Source organism: Neolamprologus multifasciatus, chromosome 20 (assembly GCF_963576455.1).
Source record: "Neolamprologus multifasciatus chromosome 20, fNeoMul1.2, whole genome shotgun sequence".
Classification (NCBI taxonomy): Eukaryota; Metazoa; Chordata; class Actinopteri; order Cichliformes; family Cichlidae; genus Neolamprologus; species Neolamprologus multifasciatus.
This window is the reverse complement of record NC_140458.1, coordinates 4,778,194-4,801,788: the sequence shown is the minus strand read 5'-3', so window position 1 is coordinate 4,801,788 and position 23,595 is coordinate 4,778,194. Positions and strand designations below refer to the sequence as shown.

General features: G+C 43.3%; 1 protein-coding gene across 1 annotated transcript in view; it reads left to right on the top strand.

The window, feature by feature from the left end:
• The window catches only part of LOC146494164 (scavenger receptor cysteine-rich domain-containing protein DMBT1-like), a 34,461-nt gene extending 13,516 nt beyond the window's left edge, over nucleotides 1-20,945 (top strand). The window contains exons 8-15 of the mRNA XM_085145998.1: nucleotides 982-1,401; nucleotides 2,182-2,601; nucleotides 3,473-3,793; nucleotides 4,573-4,992; nucleotides 11,945-12,364; nucleotides 13,143-13,562; nucleotides 17,095-17,514; nucleotides 17,805-20,945. Coding sequence (XP_085002124.1) covers nucleotides 982-1,401; nucleotides 2,182-2,601; nucleotides 3,473-3,793; nucleotides 4,573-4,992; nucleotides 11,945-12,364; nucleotides 13,143-13,562; nucleotides 17,095-17,514; nucleotides 17,805-18,136 — 3,173 coding nt within the window. The 3' untranslated portion in view covers nucleotides 18,137-20,945. The remainder of the gene's footprint in view (nucleotides 1-981; nucleotides 1,402-2,181; nucleotides 2,602-3,472; nucleotides 3,794-4,572; nucleotides 4,993-11,944; nucleotides 12,365-13,142; nucleotides 13,563-17,094; nucleotides 17,515-17,804) is intronic.
• The last annotated feature ends 2,650 nt before the right edge of the window (nucleotides 20,946-23,595 follow it).

The window sequence follows — 23,595 nt, the reverse complement described above, 5'->3', positions numbered from 1 at the left end:
CAGAGCGACTGAAGGCTCTGTTCCCCATAGCGATAAGATGTGCAGACGGAGCAGTAAGATGAATAGCAGATGAGGATCTGAGAGTGCGGGAAACAGTGGTGATATGAAGCAGGTCACACAAATAGGAAGGAGCAGATTTATGGATACACTTGTATGTGAGAAGTAAGATTTTAAAGTTTATCCTGGCTTCTACGGGCAACCAGTGAAGCTGCTGAAGAACTGGGGTAATATGAGCTTTTGACGGAGTACGAGTTATGACACGAGCTGCAGAGTTTTGAAGAAGTTGGAGTTTATGAAGGGACCTTTTAGGGAGACCAAATAAGAGGGAATTGCAGTAATCAATGCGTGACATAATAAGACTATAGACAAGGATGGAGGCAGCATGGGGAGTAAGGAAGGGACGGAGTCGGTTAATATTACCTAAGTGGAAGTATGCAGACCGGGTTATGTAAATAATGTGAGACTGGAATGAAAGACTATTATCAATTATGACACCCAAACTCTGAACCCAAGGGGAGGGAAGGGTGGCAGAATTTTCAATGTTAATGGAAAAAGTGTGGGATTTGGTTAAGATAGAGGCTGTACCAACAAGTAAAACTTCTGTTTTATTTAAGTTGATATTATACTGATGTTTCCATTATTGCCTCTTCAATTAACACATTCATGCTGAATATTTAATAAGATCAAGATAATGTTTCATTCGTTTCATCTAAAGACTTTTTGAGTTTTTGTTGGGAGGGTTTCTCTGTGGCAGTGCGACAAATGTCGTTAATTCACAATAGAACATAAAACTGTTAAAACTCAACTGTTAAAATTCAAATTTGTAATCTCAAATTTGTCTCTGAATTGATACATTTTAAATATGAATACACGCTAAGAAGTTAATTTTTCAATCTTGTTCTCAAACTGTTTTTGACAAAATCCCTTCAGCATCAGCGCACTATTATAATTGATTTGTATTTCTTCTTCAATTATAAACAGGATCTGGATCTCCTTATTCCACACCTGCTTCAATACCACAGACCTCTCCATCCACCCCGGTAGATGTCACTGGTTCAACAGCAGTGGATAACAACACAGGAGTAAAGGGGGTGGTCCGCCTGGTAAATAGGGGTTATGACTCCTGCTCTGGCAGGGTGGAGATCTTCCACAGAGGCCAGTGGGGGACAGTGTGTGATGATTCTTGGGGCCTGGAGGATGCTCAGGTGGTATGTAGGCAGCTGGGCTGTGGTAGGGTCCTCTCAGCATCAACTAATGCACAATTTGGACAAGGCACAGGGCCCATCTGGATGGATGATGTGCATTGTGCAGGCTGTGAATCCAACCTGTTTGAGTGTCACCACTCAGGGTTTGGATCTCACAACTGCGGCCACCATGAAGACGCCGGTGTCATATGTGAAGGTAAATTCCAGAAGGTGGACACACTGAGGTCCCACTGTTTTCCTCTGTGTCCATGCTGCAAGAATAATTATACAATAACATAACAACAATAATAACATATCATGTTATATACTTTGCCACACTCCTCCTCAGAAGCTGACTACATCCATCTCAAATGTGGTCAGAAAAAGACATCGATTTTCCCTGAATGCAAAAATTATGGGTATTCATATAATGATGTCCTACTTTGGCAGACAATTCACCACGAAATATGAAGCTATTTTTATGGGAGAAGGAAAACTTGAATATTCATGATATTCATAACTTTATGAAATTTTCAACTTGGTCAATAACTTATTATTGAAAAACAAAAAAAAATGCTTCTTTAGGCAATCACCTAGGCCAAAGAGGATGTGTACCATTTTTAATTTAATTTGATATTATACTGCTGGTTTCATTATTGCCTCTTCCATTAACAAATTCCTGCTGCATATTTAATAAGATCAAGATAATCTTTCATTTGTTTCATCTAAAGACTTTTTGAGTTTTTGTTGGGAGGGTTTCTCTGTGGCAGTACGACAAATGTCGTTAATTCGCAATAGAACATAAAACTGTTAAAACTCAACTGTTAAAATTCAAATGTGTAATCTCAAATTTGTCTCTGAATTGATACATTTTAAATATGAATACACGCTAAGAAGTTAATTTTTCAATCTTTTTCTCAAACTGTTTTTGACAAAATTCCTTCAGCATCAGCGCACTATTATAATTGATTTGTATTTCTTCTTCAATTATAAACAGGATCTGGATCTCCTTATTCCACACCTGCTTCAATACCACAGACCTCTCCATCCACCCCGGTAGATGTCACTGGTTCAACAGCAGTGGATAACAACACAGGAGTAAAGGGGGTGGTCCGCCTGGTAAATAGGGGTTGCGGCTCCTGCTCTGGCAGGGTGGAGATCTTCTACAGAGGCCAGTGGGGGACAGTGTGTGATGATTCTTGGGGCCTGGAGGATGCTCAGGTGGTATGTAGGCAGCTGGGCTGTGGTGGGGTCCTCTCAGCATCAACTAGTGCACAATTTGGACAAGGCACAGGGCCCATCTGGATGGATGATGTGTCATGCACAGGCAGGGAATCCAACCTGTTTGAGTGTCGCCACTCAGGGTTTGGATCTCACAACTGCGGCCACCATGAAGACGCCGGTGTCATATGTGAAGGTAAATTCCAGAAGGTGGACACACTGAGGTCCCACTGATTTCCTCTGTGTCCATGCTGCAAGAATTATTATACAATAACATAACAACAATAATAACATATCATGTTATATACTTTGCCACACTCCTCCTCAGAAGCTGACTACATCCATCTCAAATGTGGTCAGAAAAAGACCTCGATTTTCCCTGAATTATGGGTATTCATATAATGATGTCCTCCTGTGGCAGACAATTCACCATGAAATATGAAGCTATTTTTATGGGAGAAGGAAAACTTGAATATTCATGATATTCATAACTTCATGGAATTTTCAACTTGGTCAATAACTTATTATTGAAAAACAAAAAAAATGCTTCTTTGGGCAATCACCTAGGCCAAAGAGGATGTCTACCATTTTTAATTTAATTTGATATTATACTGCTGGTTCCATTATTGCCTCTTCCATTAACAAATTCCTGCTGAATATTTAATAAGATCAAGATAATCTTTGATTCGTTTCATCTAAAGACTTTTTGAGTTGTTGTTTGGAGGGTTTCTCTGTGGCAGTACGACAAATGTCGTTAATTCGCAATAGAACATAAAACTGTTAAAACTCAACTGTTAAAATTCAAATGTGTAATCTCAAATTTGTCTCTGAATTGATACATTTTAAACATGAATACACGGTAACAAGTTAATTTTTCAATCTTGTTCTCAAACTGTTTTTGACAAAATTCCTTCAGCATCAGTGCACTATTATAATTGATTTGTATTTCTTCTTCAATTATAAACAGAATCTGGATCTCCTTATTCCACACCTGCTTCAATACCACAGACCTCTCCATCCACCCCGGTAGATGCCAACTGGTTCAACAGCAGTGGATAACAACACAGGAGTAAAGGGGGTGGTCCGCCTGGTAAATAGGGGTTGCGGCTCCTGCTCTGGCAGGGTGGAGATCTTCCACATAGGCAAGTGGGGGACAGTGTGTGATGATTCTTGGGACCTGGAGGATGCTCAGGTGGTATGTAGGCAGCTGGGCTGTGGTGGGGTCCTCTCAGCATCAACTAATGCACAATTTGGTGCAGGCACAGGGCCCATCTGGATGGATGATGTGTCATGCACAGGCCGGGAATCCAACCTGTTTGAGTGTCACCACTCAGGGTTTGGATCTCACAACTGCGGCCACCATGAAGACGCCGGTGTCATATGTGAAGGTAAATTCCAGAAGGTGGACACACTGAGGTCCCACTGTTTTCCTCTGTGTCCATGCTGCAAGAATTATTATACAATAACATAACAACAATAATAACATATCATGTTATATACTTTGCCACACTCCTCCTCAGAAGCTGACTACATCCATCTCAAATGTGGTCAGAAAAAGACCTCGATTTTCCCTGAATGCAAAAATTATGGGTATTCATATAATGATGTCCTCCTGTGGCAGACAATTCACCACGAAATATGAAGCTATTTTTATGGGAGAAGGAAAACTTGAATATTCATGATATTCATAACTTCATGGAATTTTCAAGTTGGTCAATAACTTATTATTGAAAAACAAAAAAAATGCTTCTTTGGGCAATCACCTAGGCCAAAGAGGATGTCTACCATTTTTAATTTAATTTGATATTATACTGCTGGTTCCATTATTGCCTCTTCCATTAACAAATTCCTGCTGAATATTTAATAAGATCAAGATAATCTTTGATTCGTTTCATTTAAAGTCCTTTTGAGTTTTTGTTGGGAGGGTTTCTCTGTGGCAGTACGACAAATGTCGTTAATTCGCAATAGAACATAAAACTGTTAAAACTCAACTGTTAAAATTCAAATGTGTAATCTCAAATTTGTCTCTGAATTGATACATTTTAAATATGAATACACGCTAAGAAGTTAATTTTTCAATCTTGTTCTCAAACTGTTTTTGACAAAATTCCTTCAGCATCAGCGCACTATTATAATTGATTTGTATTTCTTCTTCAATTATAAACAGGATCTGGATCTCCTTATTCCACACCTGCTTCAATACCACAGACCTCTCCATCCACCCCGGTAGATGTCACTGGTTCAACAGCAGTGGATAACAACACAGGAGTAAAGGGGGTGGTCCGCCTGGTAAATAGGGGTTACGGCTCCTGCTCTGGCAGGGTGGAGATCTTCTACAGAGGCCAGTGGGGGACAGTGTGTGATGATTCTTGGGACCTGGAGGATGCTCAGGTGGTATGTAGGCAGCTGGGCTGTGGTAGGGTCCTCTCAGCATCAACTAATGCACAATTTGGTGCAGGCACAGGGCCCATCTGGATGGATGATGTGTCATGCACAGGCCGGGAATCCAACCTGTTTGAGTGTCGCCACTCAGGGTTTGGATCTCACAACTGCAGACACAGTGAAGATGTCGGTGTCATATGTGAAGGTAAATTCCAGAAGGTGGACACACTGAGGTCCCATTTTTTAAATCTGTGTCCGTGGTTCAAGGTTTATTATACAATAATAGAAATGTTGTATGTTTGATTGACATTCAAGTCTGTTAGCCACATGTTTTGTTTTATCAAATATTTTGTCATTAAACATCAATATTTATCGATCGTTAGAGCGCCACCTAGATGTAAGGCCATGTTATATACTTTGCCACCAAGGCGTTCCCAGGCCAGCCAAGAGATATAATCTCTCCAGCGTGTCCTGGGTCTACCCCGGGGCCTCCTCCCGGTGGGACATGCCTGGAACACCTCACCCAGGAGGCGCCCAGGGGGCATCCTTGTCAGATGCCCAAACCACCTCAGCTGGCTCCTTTCGATGTGGAGCAGCAGCGGCTCTACTCTGAGCCCCTCCCGGATGGCCGAACTTCTCACCCTATCTCTAAGGGAGAGGCCAGCCACCCTTCGGAGGAAGCTCTTTTCCGCCGCTTGTATCCGTGATCTCGTCCTTTCGGTCACTACCCACAGCTCGTGGCCATAGGTGAGGGTAGGAACATAGATCGACCGGTAAATTGAGAGCTTCGCTTTTACACTCAGCTCCCTCTTCACCACGATGGACCGGTGCAGCGTCTGCATTACTGCAGCTGCAGTCCCCAATCCGTCTGTCGATCTCCGGCTCCCTTCTCCCATCACTCGCGAACAAGACCCCGAGATACTTGAACTCCTCCACTTGGGGCAGGAACTCATCCTCGACCCGGAGTGGGCACTCCACCCTTTTTCGGCTGAGAACCATGGCCTCAGATTTGGAGGTGCTGATCCTCATTCCCGCTGCTTCACACTCGGCTGTGAACCGCTCCAGTGCCAGCTGGAGGCCCTCACCCGATGAAGCCAACAGAACCACATCATCCGCAAAGATCAGAGATGAGATTCTGAGGCCACCAAAGCGAAAGCCCTCCGCCACTTGGCTGCGCCTAGAAATCCTGTCCATAAAAATTATGAACAGAACCGGTGACAAAGGACAGCCCTGGCGGAGCCCATCACCAACTGGGAACGAGTCCGACTTATTGCCGGCAATGCGAACCAAGCTCTTGCAACGGTTGTATAGGGATCGAATGGCCCGTAGCAATGGGCCAGACACCCCATACTCCCGCAACACCTCCCACAGGACACCCCAAGGGACACTGTCGAATGCCTTCTCCAAGTCCACAAAACACATGTAGAATGGTTGGGCAAACTCCCATGCACCCTCAAGTATCCTCAATTCAATTCAATTCAATTCAATTTTATTTATATAGCGCCAAATCACAACAAATGTCGCCTCAAGGCGCTTCATAGATACAGAGAAAAGCCCAACAATCATATGACCCCCTATGAGCAAGCACTTTGGCGACAGTGGGAAGGAAAAACTCCCTTTAACAGGAAGAAACCTCCGGCAGAACCAGGCTCAGGGAGGGGCGGCCATCTGCTGCGACCGGTTGGGGTGAGAGAAGGAAGACAGGATAAAGACATGCTGTGGAAGAGAGACAGAGATTAATAACAGATACGAATCAATACAGAGAGGTCTGTTAATACATAGTGAGTGAGAAAGGTGACTGGAAAGGAAAAACTCAATGCATCATGGGAATCCCCCGGCAGCCTACATCTATTGCAGCATAACTAAGGGAGGATTCAGGGTCACCTGGTCCAGCCCTAACTATATGCTTTAGCAAAAAGGAAAGTTTTAAGCCTAATCTTAAAAGTAGAGATAGTGTCTGTCTCCCGAATCCAAACTGGAAGCTGGTTCCACAGAAGAGGGGCCTGAAAACTGAAGGCTCTCCCTCCCATTCTACTTTTAAATAATCTAGGAACAACAAGTAGGCCTGCAGAGCGAGAGCGAAGTGCTCTAATAGGGTGATATGGTACTACAAGGTCATTAAGATAAGATGGGGCCTGATTATTTAAGACCTTGTATGTGAGGAGCAGGATTTTGAATTCAATTCTGGATTTAACAGGAAGCCAATGAAGGGAAGCCAAAACAGGAGAAATATGCTCTCTCTTTCTAGTCCCTGTCAGTACTCTTGCTGCAGCATTTTGGATTAACTGAAGGCTTTTCAGTGAGTTTTTGGACATCCTGATAATAATGAATTGCAGTAGTCCAGCCTGGAAGTAATAAATGCATGAACTAGTTTTTCAGCGTCACTCTGAGACAGGATATTTCTAATTTTAGAGATGTTGCGCAAATGGAAGAACGCAGTCTTACATATTTGTTTAATATGTGCGTTGAAGGACATATCCTGGTCAAAAATGACTCCAAGGTTCCTCACAGTGTTACTGGAGGCCAAGGTAATGCCATCCAGAGTAAGAATCTGGTTAGATACCATATTTCTAAGCTTTTCAGCGCCGAGTACAATGACCTCAGTTTTATCTGAGTTGAGAAGCAGAAAGTTAGTGGCCATCCAAGTCTTTATGTCTTTAAGACATTCCTGCAGTTTAACTAATTGGTGTGTGTTATCTGGCTTCATGGACAGATAGAGCTGGGTGTCATCTGCATAGCAGTGAAAATGTATGCTATGTCTTCTAATGATGCTGCCTAGGGGAAGCATGTATAATGTAAACAGAATTGGTCCTAGCACTGAACCCTGTGGAACTCCATAATTAACCTCAGTGTGTGAAGAGGACTCTCCATTTACATGCACAAATTGGAGTCTATTAGATAGATATGATACAAACCACTGCAGTGCAGTACCTGTAATACCTACAGCATGTTCTAATCGCTCTAATAGAATATTATGGTCAACAGTATCGAATGCTGCACTAAGGTCAAGAAGGACAAGCACAGAGATGAGTCCACTGTCAGAGGCCATAAGAAGATCATTTGTAACCTTCACTAAAGCTGTTTCTGTGCTGTGATGAACTCTGAAACCTGACTGAAACTCTTCAAATAAACCATTCCTCTGCAGATGACCTGTTAGCTGTTTGACAACTACTCTTTCAAGGATTTTTGATATGAAAGGAAGGTTGGAGATTGGCCTATAATTAGCTAAGACTGCTGGGTCTAGAGATGGCTTTTGAGTAAAGGTTTAACTGCAGCCACCTTGAAGGCCTGTGGTACATAGCCGATTATTAGAGATAGGTTGATCATATATAAGATCGAAGAATTAATCAATGGCAGAACTTCTTTGAGCAGGATGAAGAGCTGGTCCAGTGTTCCGCGACCAGGACGAAAACCGCATTGTTCCTCCTGCATCCGAGGTTCGACTAGCGGACGAACTCTCCTTTCCAGCACCCTGGCATAGACTTTCCCGGGGAGGCTGAGGAGTGTGATCCCCCTGTAGTTGGAACACACCCTCCGGTCCCCCTTCTTAAAGATGGGGACCACCACCCCGGTCTGCCAATCCACAGGTACTGCCCCTGATCTCCACGCAACATTGCAGAGGCGTGTCAACCAGTACAGCCCTACAACGTCCAGAGCCTTCAGGAACTCGGGGCGGACCTCATCAACACCAGGGGCTCTGCCACCAAGGAGTTGTTTAACTGCCTCAGTGACCTCGCCCCCGGAAATTGGCGGGTCATTCCCCTCATCCCCAGACTCTGCTTCCTCCTCGGAAGACAGTGGGATTAAGGAGGTCCTCGAAGTATTCCTTCCACCACCTGACAATTTTCTCAGTCGACGTCAGCAGCGCTCCGCCAGCAGTATACACAGTGCAGGTAGAGCACCGCTTTCCCCTCCTGAGACGCCTGACAGTTTGCCAGAACCTCTCCGAGGCAGTCCGGAAGTCTTTTTCCATGGCCTCTCCGAACTCCTCCCACACCCGAGTTTTTGCTTCAGCCACTGCCCGGGCCGCATTCCGCTTGGCCTGTCGATACCTGTCGGCTGCCTCCGGAGTCCCACAGGCTAACCAAGCCCGATAGGACTCCTTCTTCAGCCTGGTGGCTCCCTTCACCTCTGGTGTCCACCATTTGGTTCGGGAATTACCACCACGGCAGGCACCAACCACCTTGCGGCCGCAGCTCAATGCAGCAGCTTCGGCAATGGAGGCGCTAAACATGGTCCATTCGGGCTCAATGTCCCCCGCCTCCCTCGGAATGCTGTTGAAGGTCTGCCGGAGGTGTGCGTTGAAGATCTCGCGGACTGGGGCCTCTGCTAGTCGTTCCCAGCACACCCTCACTACGCGTTTAGGTGCACCAGGTCTGTCCAGCGTCCTCCCCCGCCACCTGATCCAACTCACCACCAGGTGGTGATCAGTTGACAGCTCAGCCCCTCTCTTTACCCGAGTGTCCAGAACATATGGTCGCAGGTCTGGTGATACGATTACAAAATCGATCATCGACCTAAGGCCTAGAGCGTCCTGGTGCCACGTGCACTTATGGACACTCTTATGTTCGAACAAGGTGTTCGTTATGGCCAAACTGTGATTAGCACAAAAGTCCAATAACAAAGCACCGCTCGGGTTCAGATCAGGGAGGCCGTTCCTACCAATCACGCCCCTCCAGGTCTCGCTGTCGTTACCCACGTGAGCATTGAAGTCTCCCAGCAGGACAACAGAGTCTCCAGGTGGAGCACCTTCCAGCACCCCCCCCCAGGGACTCTAAGAAGGCTGGGTACTCCGAACTGCCACTCGGTGCATAAGCGCAGATGACAGTCAGGACCCATTCCCCGACCCTAAGGCGCAGGGAACAAACCCTCTCGTCCACCGGGAAAAACCCCAACGTACTGGCAGCAAGCCGAGGGGATATTAGAATACCCACCCCAGCCCGCCGCCTCTCACCAGGGGCAACTCCAGACTGAGACAGAGTCCAGCCCCTCTCCAGGAGACTGGTTCCAGAGCCCAAGCCATGCGTAGAGGTGAGCCCGACTATATCTAGCCGGTACCTCTCAACCTCACGCACTAACTCAGGCTTCTTCCCCACCAGAGAGGTGACATTCCATGTCCCTATTGCCAGTCTTGGCAGCCGGGGGACAGTCCGCCAGGGCCTCCGCTCCTGGCCGCCACCCGGCACACAATGCACCCGACCCCTATGGCACCTCCTGCGGGTGGTGGGCCTGCGGGAGGATGGGCCCATGTCTCCTCTTCGGGCTGTGCCCGGCCGGGCCCCATGGACTAAGGCCCGGCCACCAGACGCTCGCCCTCGGGCACCCTCCCCGGGCCTGGCTCCAGGGCGGGGCCCCGGTAACCCTATCCCGGGCAGGGTAAACTGTTCCCTCGGTGTTTTTTCCATAAGGGTCTTCTGAATCGCTCGTTGTCTGGTCCCTCACCCAGGACCAATTTGCCATGGGAGACCCTACCAGGGGGCAAAAGCCCCCAGACAATATAGCCCCTGGGATCCCTGGGACACACAAACCCCACCACCACGATAAGGTTGCAATTCACGGAGGAGGAGTTGTTTAACTACATCCATCTCAAATGTGGTCAGAAAAATGACGTTGATTTCCCCCGAATGCAAAAACTATGCGTGTGGTTATATAATGATGTCCTCTGGTGGCAGACAGTTCACCACGAAATACGGAGTTATTGTTAAGGAAGAAGGAAAACTTGAATATTCATAAAACTTGGTTGAATCTTCCATGATTTTGTTGGCCCTCATGAAATATTTCAGTGAAACAACCCAATCACTGCATTTTAGTTACAGTCATGAAATTTGGAGCCATCAGTTATTAATGAAAAACAAAAAAATGCTTCTTTGGACAATAACCTAGGCCCAGCAGGCTGTCCACTATTATTAATTGAACTACTACATTTTACATTTTATTTGAGGGCGCCTTACAAAAACTCAAGGTCGCCTTACAAAAGAACAAAATTAACAAAAGGAGCAATAGTGATAAAATACATAAAATAAGCTAAAATTGCAAAACAGAACTTGACAACAGATAAAATCAGCACTAAAGCAAATAAGCCAGTTTGAACAGATGTGTTTTGAGCTGTGACTTGAATACGGGAAGACAGTCTACATTTCTTATGGCTGGAGGAAGAGAGTTCCCGAGCCGAGGAGCAGAGCGACTGAAGGCTCTGTTCCCCATAGCGATAAGATGTGCAGACGGAGCAGTAAGATGAATAGCAGATGAGGATCTGAGAGTGCGGGAAACAGTGGTGATATGAAGCAGGTCACACAAATAGGAAGGAGCAGATTTATGGATACACTTGTATGTGAGAAGTAAGATTTTAAAGTTTATCCTGGCTTCTACGGGCAACCAGTGAAGCTGCTGAAGAACTGGGGTAATATCAGCTCTTGACGGAGTACGAGTTATGACCCGAGCTGCAGAGTTTTGAAGAAGTTGGAGTTTATGAAGGGACCTTTTAGGGAGACCAAATAAGAGGGAATTGCAGTAATCAATGCGTGACGTAATAAGACTATGGACAAGGATGGAGGCAGCATGGGGAGTAAGGAAGGGACGGAGTCGGTTAATATTACCTAAGTGGAAGTATGCAGACCGGGTTATGTAATTAATGTGAGACTGGAATGAAAGACTATTATCAATTATGACACCCAAACTCTGAACCCAAGGGGAGGGAAGGGTGGCAGATTTTTCAATGTTAATGGAAAAAGTGTGGGATTTGGTTAAGATAGAGGCTGTACCAACAAGTAAAACTTCTGTTTTATTTAAGTTGATATTATACTGATGTTTCCATTATTGCCTCTTCCATTAACACATTCATGGTGAATATTTAATAAGATCAAGATAATCTTTCATTCGTTTCATCTAAAGACTTTTTGAGTTTTTGTTGGGAGGGTTTCTCTGTGGCAGTACGACAAATGTCTTTAATTCGCAATAGAACATAAAACTGTTAAAACTCAACTGTTAAAATTCAAATGTGTAATCTCAAATTTGTCTCTGAATTGATACATTTTAAATATGAATACACGCTAAGAAGTTAATTTTTCAATCTTGTTCTCAAACTGTTTTTGACAAAATTCCTTCAGCATCAGCGCACTATTATAATTGATTTGTATTTCTTCTTCAATTATAAACAGAATCTGGATCTCCTTATTCCACACCTGCTTCAATACCACAGACCTCTCCATCCACCCCGGTAGATGTCACTGGTTCAACAGCAGTGGATAACAACACAGGAGTAAAGGAGGTGGTCCGCCTGGTAAATAGGGGTTACGACTCCTGCTCTGGCAGGGTGGAGATCTTCCACAGAGGCCAGTGGGGGACAGTGTGTGATGATTATTGGGGCCTGAGGGATGCTCAGGTGGTATGTAGGCAGCTGGGCTGTGGTAGGGTCCTCTCAGCATCAACTAGTGCACAATTTGGACAAGGCACAGGGCCCATCTGGATGGATGATGTGAGATGCACAGGCCGGGAATCCAACCTGTTTGAGTGTCGCCACTCAGGGTTTGGATCTCACAACTGCGGCCACCATGAAGACGCCAGTGTCATATGTGAAGGTAAATTCCAGAAGGTGGACACACTGAGGTCCCACTGTTTTCCTCTGTGTCCATGCTGCAAGAATTATTATACAATAACATAACAACAATAATAACATATCATGTTATATACTTTGCCACACTCCTCCTCAGAAGCTGACTACATCCATCTCAAATGTGGTCAGAAAAAGACATCGATTTTCCCTGAATGCAAAAATTATGGGTATTCATATAATGATGTCCTCCTGTGGCAGACAATTCACCACGAAATATGAAGCTATTTTTATGGGAGAAGGAAAACTTGAATATTCATGATATTCATAACTTCATGGAATTTTCAACTTGGTCAATAACTTATTATTGAAAAACAAAAAAATGCTTCTTTGGGCAATCACCTAGGCCAAAGAGGATGTCTACCATTTTTAATTTAATTTGATATTATACTGCTGGTTCCATTATTGCCTCTTCCATTAACAAATTCCTGCTGAATATTTAATAAGATCAAGATAATCTTTGATTCGTTTCATCTAAAGACTTTTTGAGTTTTTGTTGGGAGGGTTTCTCTGTGGTAGTACGACAAATGTCGTTAATTCGCAATAGAACATAAAACTGTTAAAACTCAACTGTTAAAATTCAAATGTGTAATCTCAAATTTGTCTCTGAATTGATACATTTTAAATATGAATACACGCTAAGAAGTTAATTTTTAAATCTTGTTCTCAAACTGTTTTTGACAAAATTCCTTCAGCATCAGCGCACTATTATAATTGATTTGTATTTCTTCTTCAATTATGAACAGGATCTGGATCTCCTTATTCCACACCTGCTTCAATACCACAGACCTCTCCATCCACCCCGGTAGATGTCACTGGTTCAACAGCAGTGGATAACAACACAGGAGTAAAGGGGGTGGTCCGCCTGGTAAATAGGGGTTACGGCTCCTGCTCTGGCAGGGTGGAGATCTTCCACAGAGGCCAGTGGGGGACAGTGTGTGATGATTCTTGGGGCCTGGAGGATGCTCAGGTGGTATGTAGGCAGCTGGGCTGTGGTAGGGTCCTCTCAGCATCAACTAATGCACAATTTGGTGCAGGCACAGGTCCCATCTGGATGGATGATGTGTCATGCACAGGCAGGGAATCCAAGCTCTCCGAGTGTCGCCACTCAGGGTTTGGATCTCACAACTGCGGCCACAGTGAAGATGTCGGTGTCATATGTGAAGGTAAATTCCAGAAGGTGGACACACTGAGGTCCCATTTTTTAAATCTGTGTCTGTGGTTCAAGGTTTATTGTACAATAATAGAAATCTTGTATGTTTGATTGACATTAAAGTCTGCTAGCCACAGGTTTTGTTATATCAAATATTTTGTCATTAAACATCAATATTTATCAGTCGTTAGAGCGCCACCTAGATGTAAGGCCATGTTATATATTTGGCCTATTCCTCCTCAGAAGCTGACTACATCCATGTCAAATGTGGTCAGAAAAATGACGTTGATTTCCCCCGAATGCAAAAACTATGCGTGTGGTTATATAATGATCTCCTCTGGTGGCAGACAGTTCACCACGAAATACGGAGTTATTGTTAAGGGAGAAGAAAAACTTGAATATTCATAAAACTTGGTTGAATCTTCCATGATTTTGTTGGCCCTCATGAAATATTTCAGTGAAACAACCCAATCACTGCATTTTAGTTACAGTCATGAAATTTGGAGCCATCAGTTCTTAATGAAAAACAAAAAAATGCTTCTTTGAGCAATAACCTAGGCCCAGCAGGCTGTCCACTATTAATAATTGAACTACTACATTTTACATTTTATTTGAGGGCGCCTTACAAAAACTCAAGGTCACCTTACAAAAGAACAAAATTAACAAAAGGAGTAATAGTGATAAAATACATAAAATAAGCTAAAATTGCAAAACAGAACTTGACAACAGATAAAATCAGCACTAAAGCGAATAAGCCAGTTTGAACAGATGTGTTTTGAGCTGTTGCTTGAATACGGGAAGACAGTCTACATTTCTTATGGCTGGAGGAAGAGAGTTCCCGAGCCGAGGAGCAGAGCGACTGAAGGCTCTGTTCCCCATAGCGATAAGATGTGCAGACGGAGCAGTAAGATGAATAGCAGATGAGGATCTGAGAGTGCGGGAAACAGTGGTGATATGAAGCAGGTCACACAAATAGGAAGGAGCAGATTTATGGATACACTTGTATGTGAGAAGTAAGATTTTAAAGTTTATCCTGGCTTCTACGGGCAACCAGTGAAGCTGCTGAAGAACTGGGGTAATATCAGCTCTTGATGGAGTACGAGTTATGACCCGAGCTGCAGAGTTTTGAAGAAGTTGGAGTTTATGAAGGGACCTTTTAGAGAGATCAAATAAGAGGGAATTGCAGTAATCAATGCGTGACGTAATAAGACTATGGACAAGGATGGAGGCAGCATGGGGAGTAAGGAAGGGACGGAGTCGGTTAATATTACCTAAGTGGAAGTATGCAGACCGGGTTATGTAATTAATGTGAGACTGGAATGAAAGACTATTATCAATTATGACACCCAAACTCTGAACCCAAGGGGAGGGAAGGGTGGCAGAATTTTCAATGTTAATGGAAAAAGTGTGGGATTTGGTTAAGATAGAGGCTGTACCAACAAGTAAAACTTCTGTTTTATTTAAGTTGATATTATACTGATGTTTCCATTATTGCCTCTTCCATTAACACATTCATGGTGAATATTTAATAAGATCAAGATAATCTTTCATTCGTTTCATCTAAAGACTTTTTGAGGTTTTGTTGGGAGGGTTTCTCTGTGGCAGTACGACAAATGTCGTTAATTCGCAATAGAACATAAAACTGTTAAAACTCAATTCAATTCAATTTTTCAATTCAATTCATTTTTATTTATATAGCGCCAAATCACAACAAAAGTCGCCTCAAGGCGCTTCATAGATACAGAGAAAAACCCAACAATTATATGACCCCCTATGAGCAAGCACTTTGGCGACAGTGGGATGGAAAAACTTCCTTTTAACAGGAAGAAACCTCCGGAAGAACCAGGCTCAGGGAGGGGCGGGGCCATCTGCTGCGACCGGTTGGGGTGAGAGAAGGAAGACAGGATAAAAGACATGCTGTGGAAGAGAGACAGAGGTCAATAACAGATATGATTCAATGCAGAGAAGTCTATTAATACATAGTGAGTGAGAAAGGTGACTGGAAAGGAAAAACTCAATGCATCATGGGAATCCCCCGGCAGCCTACGTCTATTGCAGCATAACTAAGGGAGGATTCAGGGTCACCTGGTCCAGCCCTAACTATATGCTTTAGCAAAAAGGAAAGTTTTAAGCCTAATCTTAAAAGTAGAGATAGTGTCTGTCTCCCGAATCCAAACTGGAAGCTGGTTCCACAGAAGAGGGGCCTGAAAACTGAAGGCTCTGCCTCCCATTCTACTTTTAAATACTCTAGGAACAACAAGTAGGCCTGCAGAGCGGGAGCGAAGTGCTCTAATGGGGTGATATGGTACTACAAGGTCATTAAGATAAGATGGGGCCTGATTATTTAAGACCTTGTATGTGAGGAGCAGGATTTTGAATTCAATTCTGGATTTAACAGGAAGCCAATGAAGGGAAGCCAAAACAGGAGAAATATGCTCTCTCTTTCTAGTCCCTGTCAGTACTCTTGCTGCAGCATTTTGGATTAACTGAAGGCTTTTCAGTGAGTTTTTTGGACATCCTGATAATAATGAATTGCAGTAGTCCAGCCTGGAAGTAATAAATGCATGAACTAGTTTTTCAGCGTCACTTTGAGACAGGATATTTCTAATTTTAGAGATGTTGCGCAAATGGAAGAACGCAGTCTTACATATTTGTTTAATATGTGCGTTGAAGGACATGTCCTGGTCAAAAATGACTCCAAGGTTCCTCACAGTGTTACTGGAGGCCAAGGTAATGCCATCCAGAGTAAGAATCTGGTTAGATACCATATTTCTAAGCTTTTCAGCGCCGAGTAAAATAACCTCAGTTTTATCTGAATTAAGAAGCAGAAAGTTAGCGGCCATCCAAGTCTTTATGTCTTTAAGACATTCCTGCAGTTTAACTCATTGGTGTGTGTTATCTGGCTTCATGGACAGATAGAGCTGGGTGTCATCTGCATAGCAGTGAAAATGTATGCTATGTCTTCTAATGATGCTGCCTAAGGGAAGCATGTATAATGTAAACAGAATTGGTCCTAGCACTGAACCCTGTGGAACTCCATAATTAACCTCAGTGTGTGAAGAGGACTCTCCATTTACATGCACAAATTGGAGTCTATTAGATAGATATGATACAAACCACTGCAGCACAGTACATGTAATACCTACAGCATGTTCTAATCGCTCTAATAGGATATTATGGTCAACAGTATTGAATGCTGCACTAAGGTCTAGCAGGACAAGCACAGAGATGAGTCCACTGTCAGAGGCCATAAGAAGATCATTTGTAACCTTCACTAAAGCTGTTTCTGTGCTGTGATGAACTCTGAAACCTGACTGAAACTCTTCAAATAAACCATTCCTCTGCAGATGATCTGTTAGCTTAACTCAACTGTTAAAATTCAAATGTGTAATCTCAAATTTGTCTCTGAATTGATACATTTTAAATATGAATACACGCTAAGAAGTTAATTTTTCAATCTTGTTCTCAAACTGTTTTTGACAAAATTCCTTCAGCATCAGCGCACTATTATAATTGATTTGTATTTCTTCTTCCATTATAAACAGGATCTGGATCTCCTTATTCCACACCTGCTTCAATACCACAGACCTCTCCATCCACCCCGGTAGATGTCACTGGTTCAACAGCAGTGGATAACAACACAGGAGTAAAGGGGGTGGTCCGCCTGGTAAACAGGGGTTACGGCTCCTGCTCTGGCAGGGTGGAGATCTTCCACAGAGGCCAGTGGGGGACAGTGTGTGATGATTCTTGGGGCCTGGAGGATGCTCAGGTGGTATGTAGGCAGCTGGGCTGTGGTAGGGTCCTCTCCATGCCAACTAATGCACCATTTGGACAAGGCACAGGGCCCATCTGGATGGATGATGTGATATGCACAGGCCGGGAATCCAACCTGTTTGAGTGTCGCCACTCAGGGTTTGGATCTCACAACTGCAGCCACAGTAAAGACGCCAGTGTCATTTGTGAAGGTAAATTTGAGAAGTAGGATGCACTCAGGTTTCCACCTGTTTCACTGTTTGTCCCCGATACAATCTTGACTGAGAGGTTTTCAGTGACAAATTCTATTACACAATTATATTCACTTTACACTACAATATTTTACCTCCAGGCTCTTTGACATTGAATGCTTCAATTTTGTTAAACATTTAAAGTTGAAGGAATGTGGAGTTTAAATTGGGTAATTTGCAATGTTAATCTGCAGTTTATAGTGACTCATTCTAAAATTATCATTGTTTTCTTGCATTTCATTTTAACACAGAAACTCAAGGGAATGTTCGCTTGGTTAATGGAGGGCATGGCTCCTGCTCTGGCAGGGTGGAGATCTTCCACAGAGGCCAGTGGGGGACAGTGTGTGATGATTCTTGGGGCCTGGAGGATGCTCAGGTGGTATGTAGGCAGCTGGGCTGTGGTGGGGTCCTCTCTGCACCAACTAATGCACGATTTGGACAGGGCACAGGGCCCATATGGATGGATAATATTGCATGCTCAGGCAGGGAATCCAAGCTCTCTGAGTGTCGCCACTCAGGGTTTGGATCTCACGACTGCAGCCACAACAAAGACGCCGGTGTCATATGTGATGGTAAATTTTAGCAGCTGGAGAGTTTATCTTACCAACATGGAAATACTATGTTTGATCTATGTTACAGTTTTACCTACAAGTGTTATTGCATTAAATAGTTTTTCTTTCTAAGCCCTTCTGTACCTGCTGCTTTTACTGTTGCTATTTACATAAATTAATCTTGAGATGAAGTTTACATCTCAGGTGAGATTTACTCATTTCAGGTTACTTCCTGCTCACTTGCTCACTTTTCATTGAATCGTATTAGTTCCCCATCCACATCATCGGTTTTTAATGACACAGAGACTACTGAATTTAAGGTTACGGCTCTCTTCTCATTAATTGAGTTTAGTCTGCAGAGCATATTTTTTGAAAAATAATAATTAATTGTTTAGTTGTTTTTCTTTCTTTTAGAATAAACGCTAGTATGTGCATACGAAACAACCCATTAAAATCCCTACACCATCTTGAGTCCACTGCAGCACAGTTCTGTGTAGGCTTGTTGGATTTTAGCACAGATTTATACAGTATATGGCATACCTGCACCTCAACACACAACATAAGAAAGGTCAGTGGTAGACTCTCTCTATCACCCTTCATTCTTATTGAGAGTATAATTCATTTGCCAAAAAAAGACAAAATACAGAGCTTACTGATTATACTTTATTCTTGTAAATGCTTAATGCTAATCATACAATAATATCATTAAAGAAAATTAGTCTGACATGCTGAAAGCAATGATATCTTATAGCCTAAAAAAAAGATTTTTCACCCTCAATACACATGAAGCTTTCTTCAGCACAGCCTCTTAAGCAGGCTTTCTCTTTAAGTAGGCTTAATCTCCACCTCTACTGTGTTTTACAGATGGCTGTAGGCACTCACTGTTGTACCTCTTTCCTGACCTGTAAACTGCCTAAGCCTTCCCAAGTAGTTTCCCTTCCTTAGGAATGGCTTCTCGACAGCCACCCTTCCACCCTGCCTCCTCTTTTTTTGTTGAAACATGTAATTTTTCATAGTTTTTTAAGAAAAGTGGCATGTTACAGCTAATAAGTTTTTAGGAATCACCTCGTTGCTACAAAATTACTATTTTATGTCTGTCAAACTGTGCCATCATTGGCATTTTTTGTACATTCACCTACAGGCATGGACAAAATTGTTGGTACCCTTCGGTCAATGAAAGAAAAACTCACAGATCACAGAAATAACTTGACAAAAGTAATAATAAATAAAAATTCTATAAATCTTAACCAATGAAAGTCAGACATTGCTTTTCAACCATGCTTCAACTGAATTATTTAAAAAATAAATGCATGAAACAGGCCTGGACAAAAATGATGGTACCCCTAGAAAAGAAGGAAAATAATGTGACCAAAGAGACTTGTTAATCCAAGGTGTGTCCACTAATCAGCATCACAGGTGTCTACAATCTTGTAATCAGTCAGTGGGCCTATATATAGGACTCCAGGTAGTCACTGTGTTGTTTGGTGACATGGTGTGTACCACGCTCAACATGGACCAGAGGAAAGAGTTGTCTCAGGAGATTAGAAAGAAAATCATAGACATGCATGTTAAAGGTAAAGGCTATAAGGCCAACTCCAAGCAGCTAGATGTTCCTGTAACTACAGTTGCACATATTATTCAGAAATTTAAGAACACTGTCCCAACTGTGAAACATGGGGGAGGCTTGGTTATGTTCTGGGGATGCTTTGCCGCATCTGGCACAGGGAGTCTTGAATCTGTGCAGGGTCCAATGAAATCTCAAGACTATCAAGGGATTCTAGACAGAAATGTGCTGGCCAGTGTCAGAAAGCTTGGTCTCAGTTGCAGGTCATGGGTCTTAAAACAGGACAATGACCCAAAACACACAGCTAAAAACACCCAAAAATGGCTAAGAGGAAAACATTGGACTATTTTAAAGTGGCCTTCTATGAGCCCTGACCTCAATCCTAATGAGCATCTTTGGAAGGAACTGAAACATGCAGTCTTGAAAAGGCGCCCTTCAAACCAGATACAACTGGAGCAGTTTGCTCATGAGGAGTGGGCCAAAATACCTGCTGAGAGGTGCAGAAGTCTCACTGACAGTTGCAGGAATTGTTTGATTGCAGTGATTGCCTCAAAAGGTTGTACAACAAAATATTAAGTTGTGGGTACCATCATTTTTGTCCAGGCCTGTTTAATGCATTTATTTTTTTTAAATAATTCAGTTGAAGCATGGTTGAAAAGCAATGTCTGACTTTCACTGGGTAAGATTTATAGAATTTTTATTTATTATTACTTTTGTCAGATTAAAGTTATTTCTGTTACCATTGTGAGTTTTTCTTTCATTGACTGAAGGGTACCAACAATTTTGTCCATGTCTGAAACTAAATGAGGACAAATGCTTTTCTTTGTTCTCAGACTCAGACACTTTTCTTTCCAAGCTCCTTAGACTACAATGACCTGGATTACTGAGAACCTTCACAGACATAAATGAGAACAAATATGTTTTGTGACTGTCCGCTTGTAACAAAGTGCCTAGAGATGCAATTAAAATTGATTCTTCACTAGGTTAATCATTATGTAGATACACAACAGCAGTTCATCCCTTGACTTAGTAGCATTTTTATGCTTAAATAATTTATAGATGAGTGCTAAGTGGCTTAACTAACACAAATATCTGACTACTTTGCTTAATAAAACAGTGAATATAACAAGAGTTGTATGTTATCCATGTAATGTCCTTTGAGTCTGTTTTTTTTTTTTGTCATGCTGACAGTGTTTTGATTGTGTATACCGTCTAGATGCATGTGTGTTTTTGAATGTGACTGGCACATACGTGTGTGACTTTACTGCATTTTCTTATCTTTATCTACAATAAATTACACAAAATATAAAAATGAAATAAAAAAAAGCAGGTGAAACTGTTTGATTCTCAAGATATGTTTTTATTTGTGTTGTTAAATATCCCAATTCTTTGATCTCTGGGCTGAAGGAAGAAAAAAACTCTGTGTTTAATGCTCAATCAACAATCTCTTTATTCCATACAACACTTTGAGCATTACGTCAGGAAGGGAGATTTTCACAGGAGGGTGTCTGGCAAAATCTGGACGTGTCTAACCGTCTCTCACATTCTTATAGCTTCAGCCCCCCTCCAAAGTCATAAAACCTAAACATCCACATTCTTTCTCTCTCTCAGTGAGCCAAAGTTACAACCTTGGCTTCCTGTTTGGTATGTTTTGTTTTGGAGAATTTTATGCTTGGTGTCAAATTTTAGGAAATTGACCATAAGTGAAATTTATGGTGTTATCACCCCCATCGGGGCTTACCTTTCCCACTTTTCGGTGATATTCCTCCCTCAAACATTTGCAGTTACCCTCCTTTGGCAGTGGAAAACTGATGGTGTGGTCAAGTGGGTGCTATAAAAAACAAAAGCTCAGGAGAGAACAGTTATCAGTCATGTACTTCATGCAAAATTTACATATATTTTAATTCATATTGGTCCTCTGAGTGTAATGGCACATTTAAATTTGGTGTGCCAATTGCTCACATTTAAACGGGTTTTCTTTCTTTACTTTGCTTTTGTTCTTTTGCAGTAGCACGTCCTAGCACATGCCCCTGTCGGTCGTATTCTACTTTTTAATGATTGACTATTTTAAGAGGGGACCTAAATCCCGTTTATTATCTTTCACTCAATCATGTGGATTGAGAGAGTTTTTGTTCTTCTGGTGGCCGTGGAACTATTGCTTTTATCAAGGAACGGGACCGCGGCACATCTCCTACATGCACGGACTGTTTACTCCAGAGATCAGCTGATCGCCCTGATGCCGGCCGGCTTGCTGGCCAGACCCGCAGAAGTACCAGCTGAAATTTGGAGAAAAACACATCGGGGATGCAGAGGTCAAGGACAGAAGAGAAGAAAGAAGGAGACGGTGAGACAGCGGAGGCTTGAAGCGAGGAGGAGGTATAAACCATGTCTGCCGTCTATCGTAATGGGAAATGTGCGATTGTTATCGAATAAAATCGACGAGCTCTCAGCACTGGTACGGAGTCAGAGGGAATACCGAGAGTGTAGCCTGATGTGTTTCACTGAATCATGGATGCACCATAACATTCCCGATGAGAATGCTTCCGTGGAAGGCTTCCACACTGTTCGGGCGGACAGGGACAGCATCGCTAGCGGTAAGCGGAAAGGAGGTGGGCTTGCTGTTTTAGTTAACAACCGGTGGTGTAACCCTGCCAACATAACAATTAAAGAAAGGATTTGTTGCCCGGACATTGAACTATGTGCCGTAGGACTCAGGCCGTATTATTTACCCAGGAAATTATCTCATGTCATCTTGGTGGCTGTTTATGTTCCTCCCTCTGCTAACCCCACAGCTGCATGTGACACTATCCACTCTGCCATAGCCCGGTTACAGACTCAGCACCCGAGTGCCTTTATTGTGATCTCGGGTGACTTCAACCATGTATCACTGGAGAATACACTACCAACATTGAGACAATATGTGGACTGTCCCACCAGGGGAGAGAAAATTTTAGACCTACTGTATGCTAATGTCAAGGATGCATACAGCTCCTCCTCCCTCCCCCCACTTGGTAGGTCAGATCATAACCTGATTCACCTCATCCCACGCTATGTGCCAATTGTGAGGAGGGAACCTGTGACCACGAAGAGCATTAGGAGGTGGTCAGAGGAGGCCTTAGCGGAACTACAGGGCTGTTTCGAGGTGACCGACTGGGAAACACTCTGTGAGCCTCACGCCGAGGACATCAATGGGCTTACTGAGTGTATCACAGACTATATAACTTTCTGCACCAACTCCATTGTTCCAGCTCAGACTGTTCATTGTTACCCAAATAACAAACCGTGGGTGACTAAGGACATCAACGCCCTCCTCACCGACAAGAAGAGGGCTTTCAGAGGGGGCAATAAAGAGGAGGTGAGGAAGGTCCAGGTGTTACTAAAGGACAAGATCAGAAAAGCTAAGGACAATTACAGGAGGAAGCTTGAGTGGAAACTCCAGCAGAACAGCATGAGAGGTGTGGAGGGGCATGAAGACCATCACTGGATTAAGGCCAACCAACAGCAGGGGAGCTGAGGGAGGTGAGAATAGAGCTAACGAGTTGAATCTGTTTTTCAATAGATTCGACAGATTCAGCCACTGCACAGAGACCTGCCATCTTCAAAGGTTTTCTGATGACTCCGCGGTGGTTGGATGTATCAGCAGGGATGATGAGACAGAGTACCGGGCTGTGGTCGGCTCCTTTGTCACGTGGTGTCAGCAGAATCATCTGCAGCTCAACGTGGCAAAGACCAAGGAATTGATAGTGGACTTCAGGAAGACCAGGAAACACTTGACCCCTGTTTCAATCCAGGGGGTCAGTGTTGACATTATGGAGGACTATAAATACCTTGGAGTACACATTGACAATAAACTGGACTGGGATAAAAACACCACAGCACTTTACAGAAAGGGCCAGAGTCGTCTCTTTTTTTTGAGGCGACTGAGGT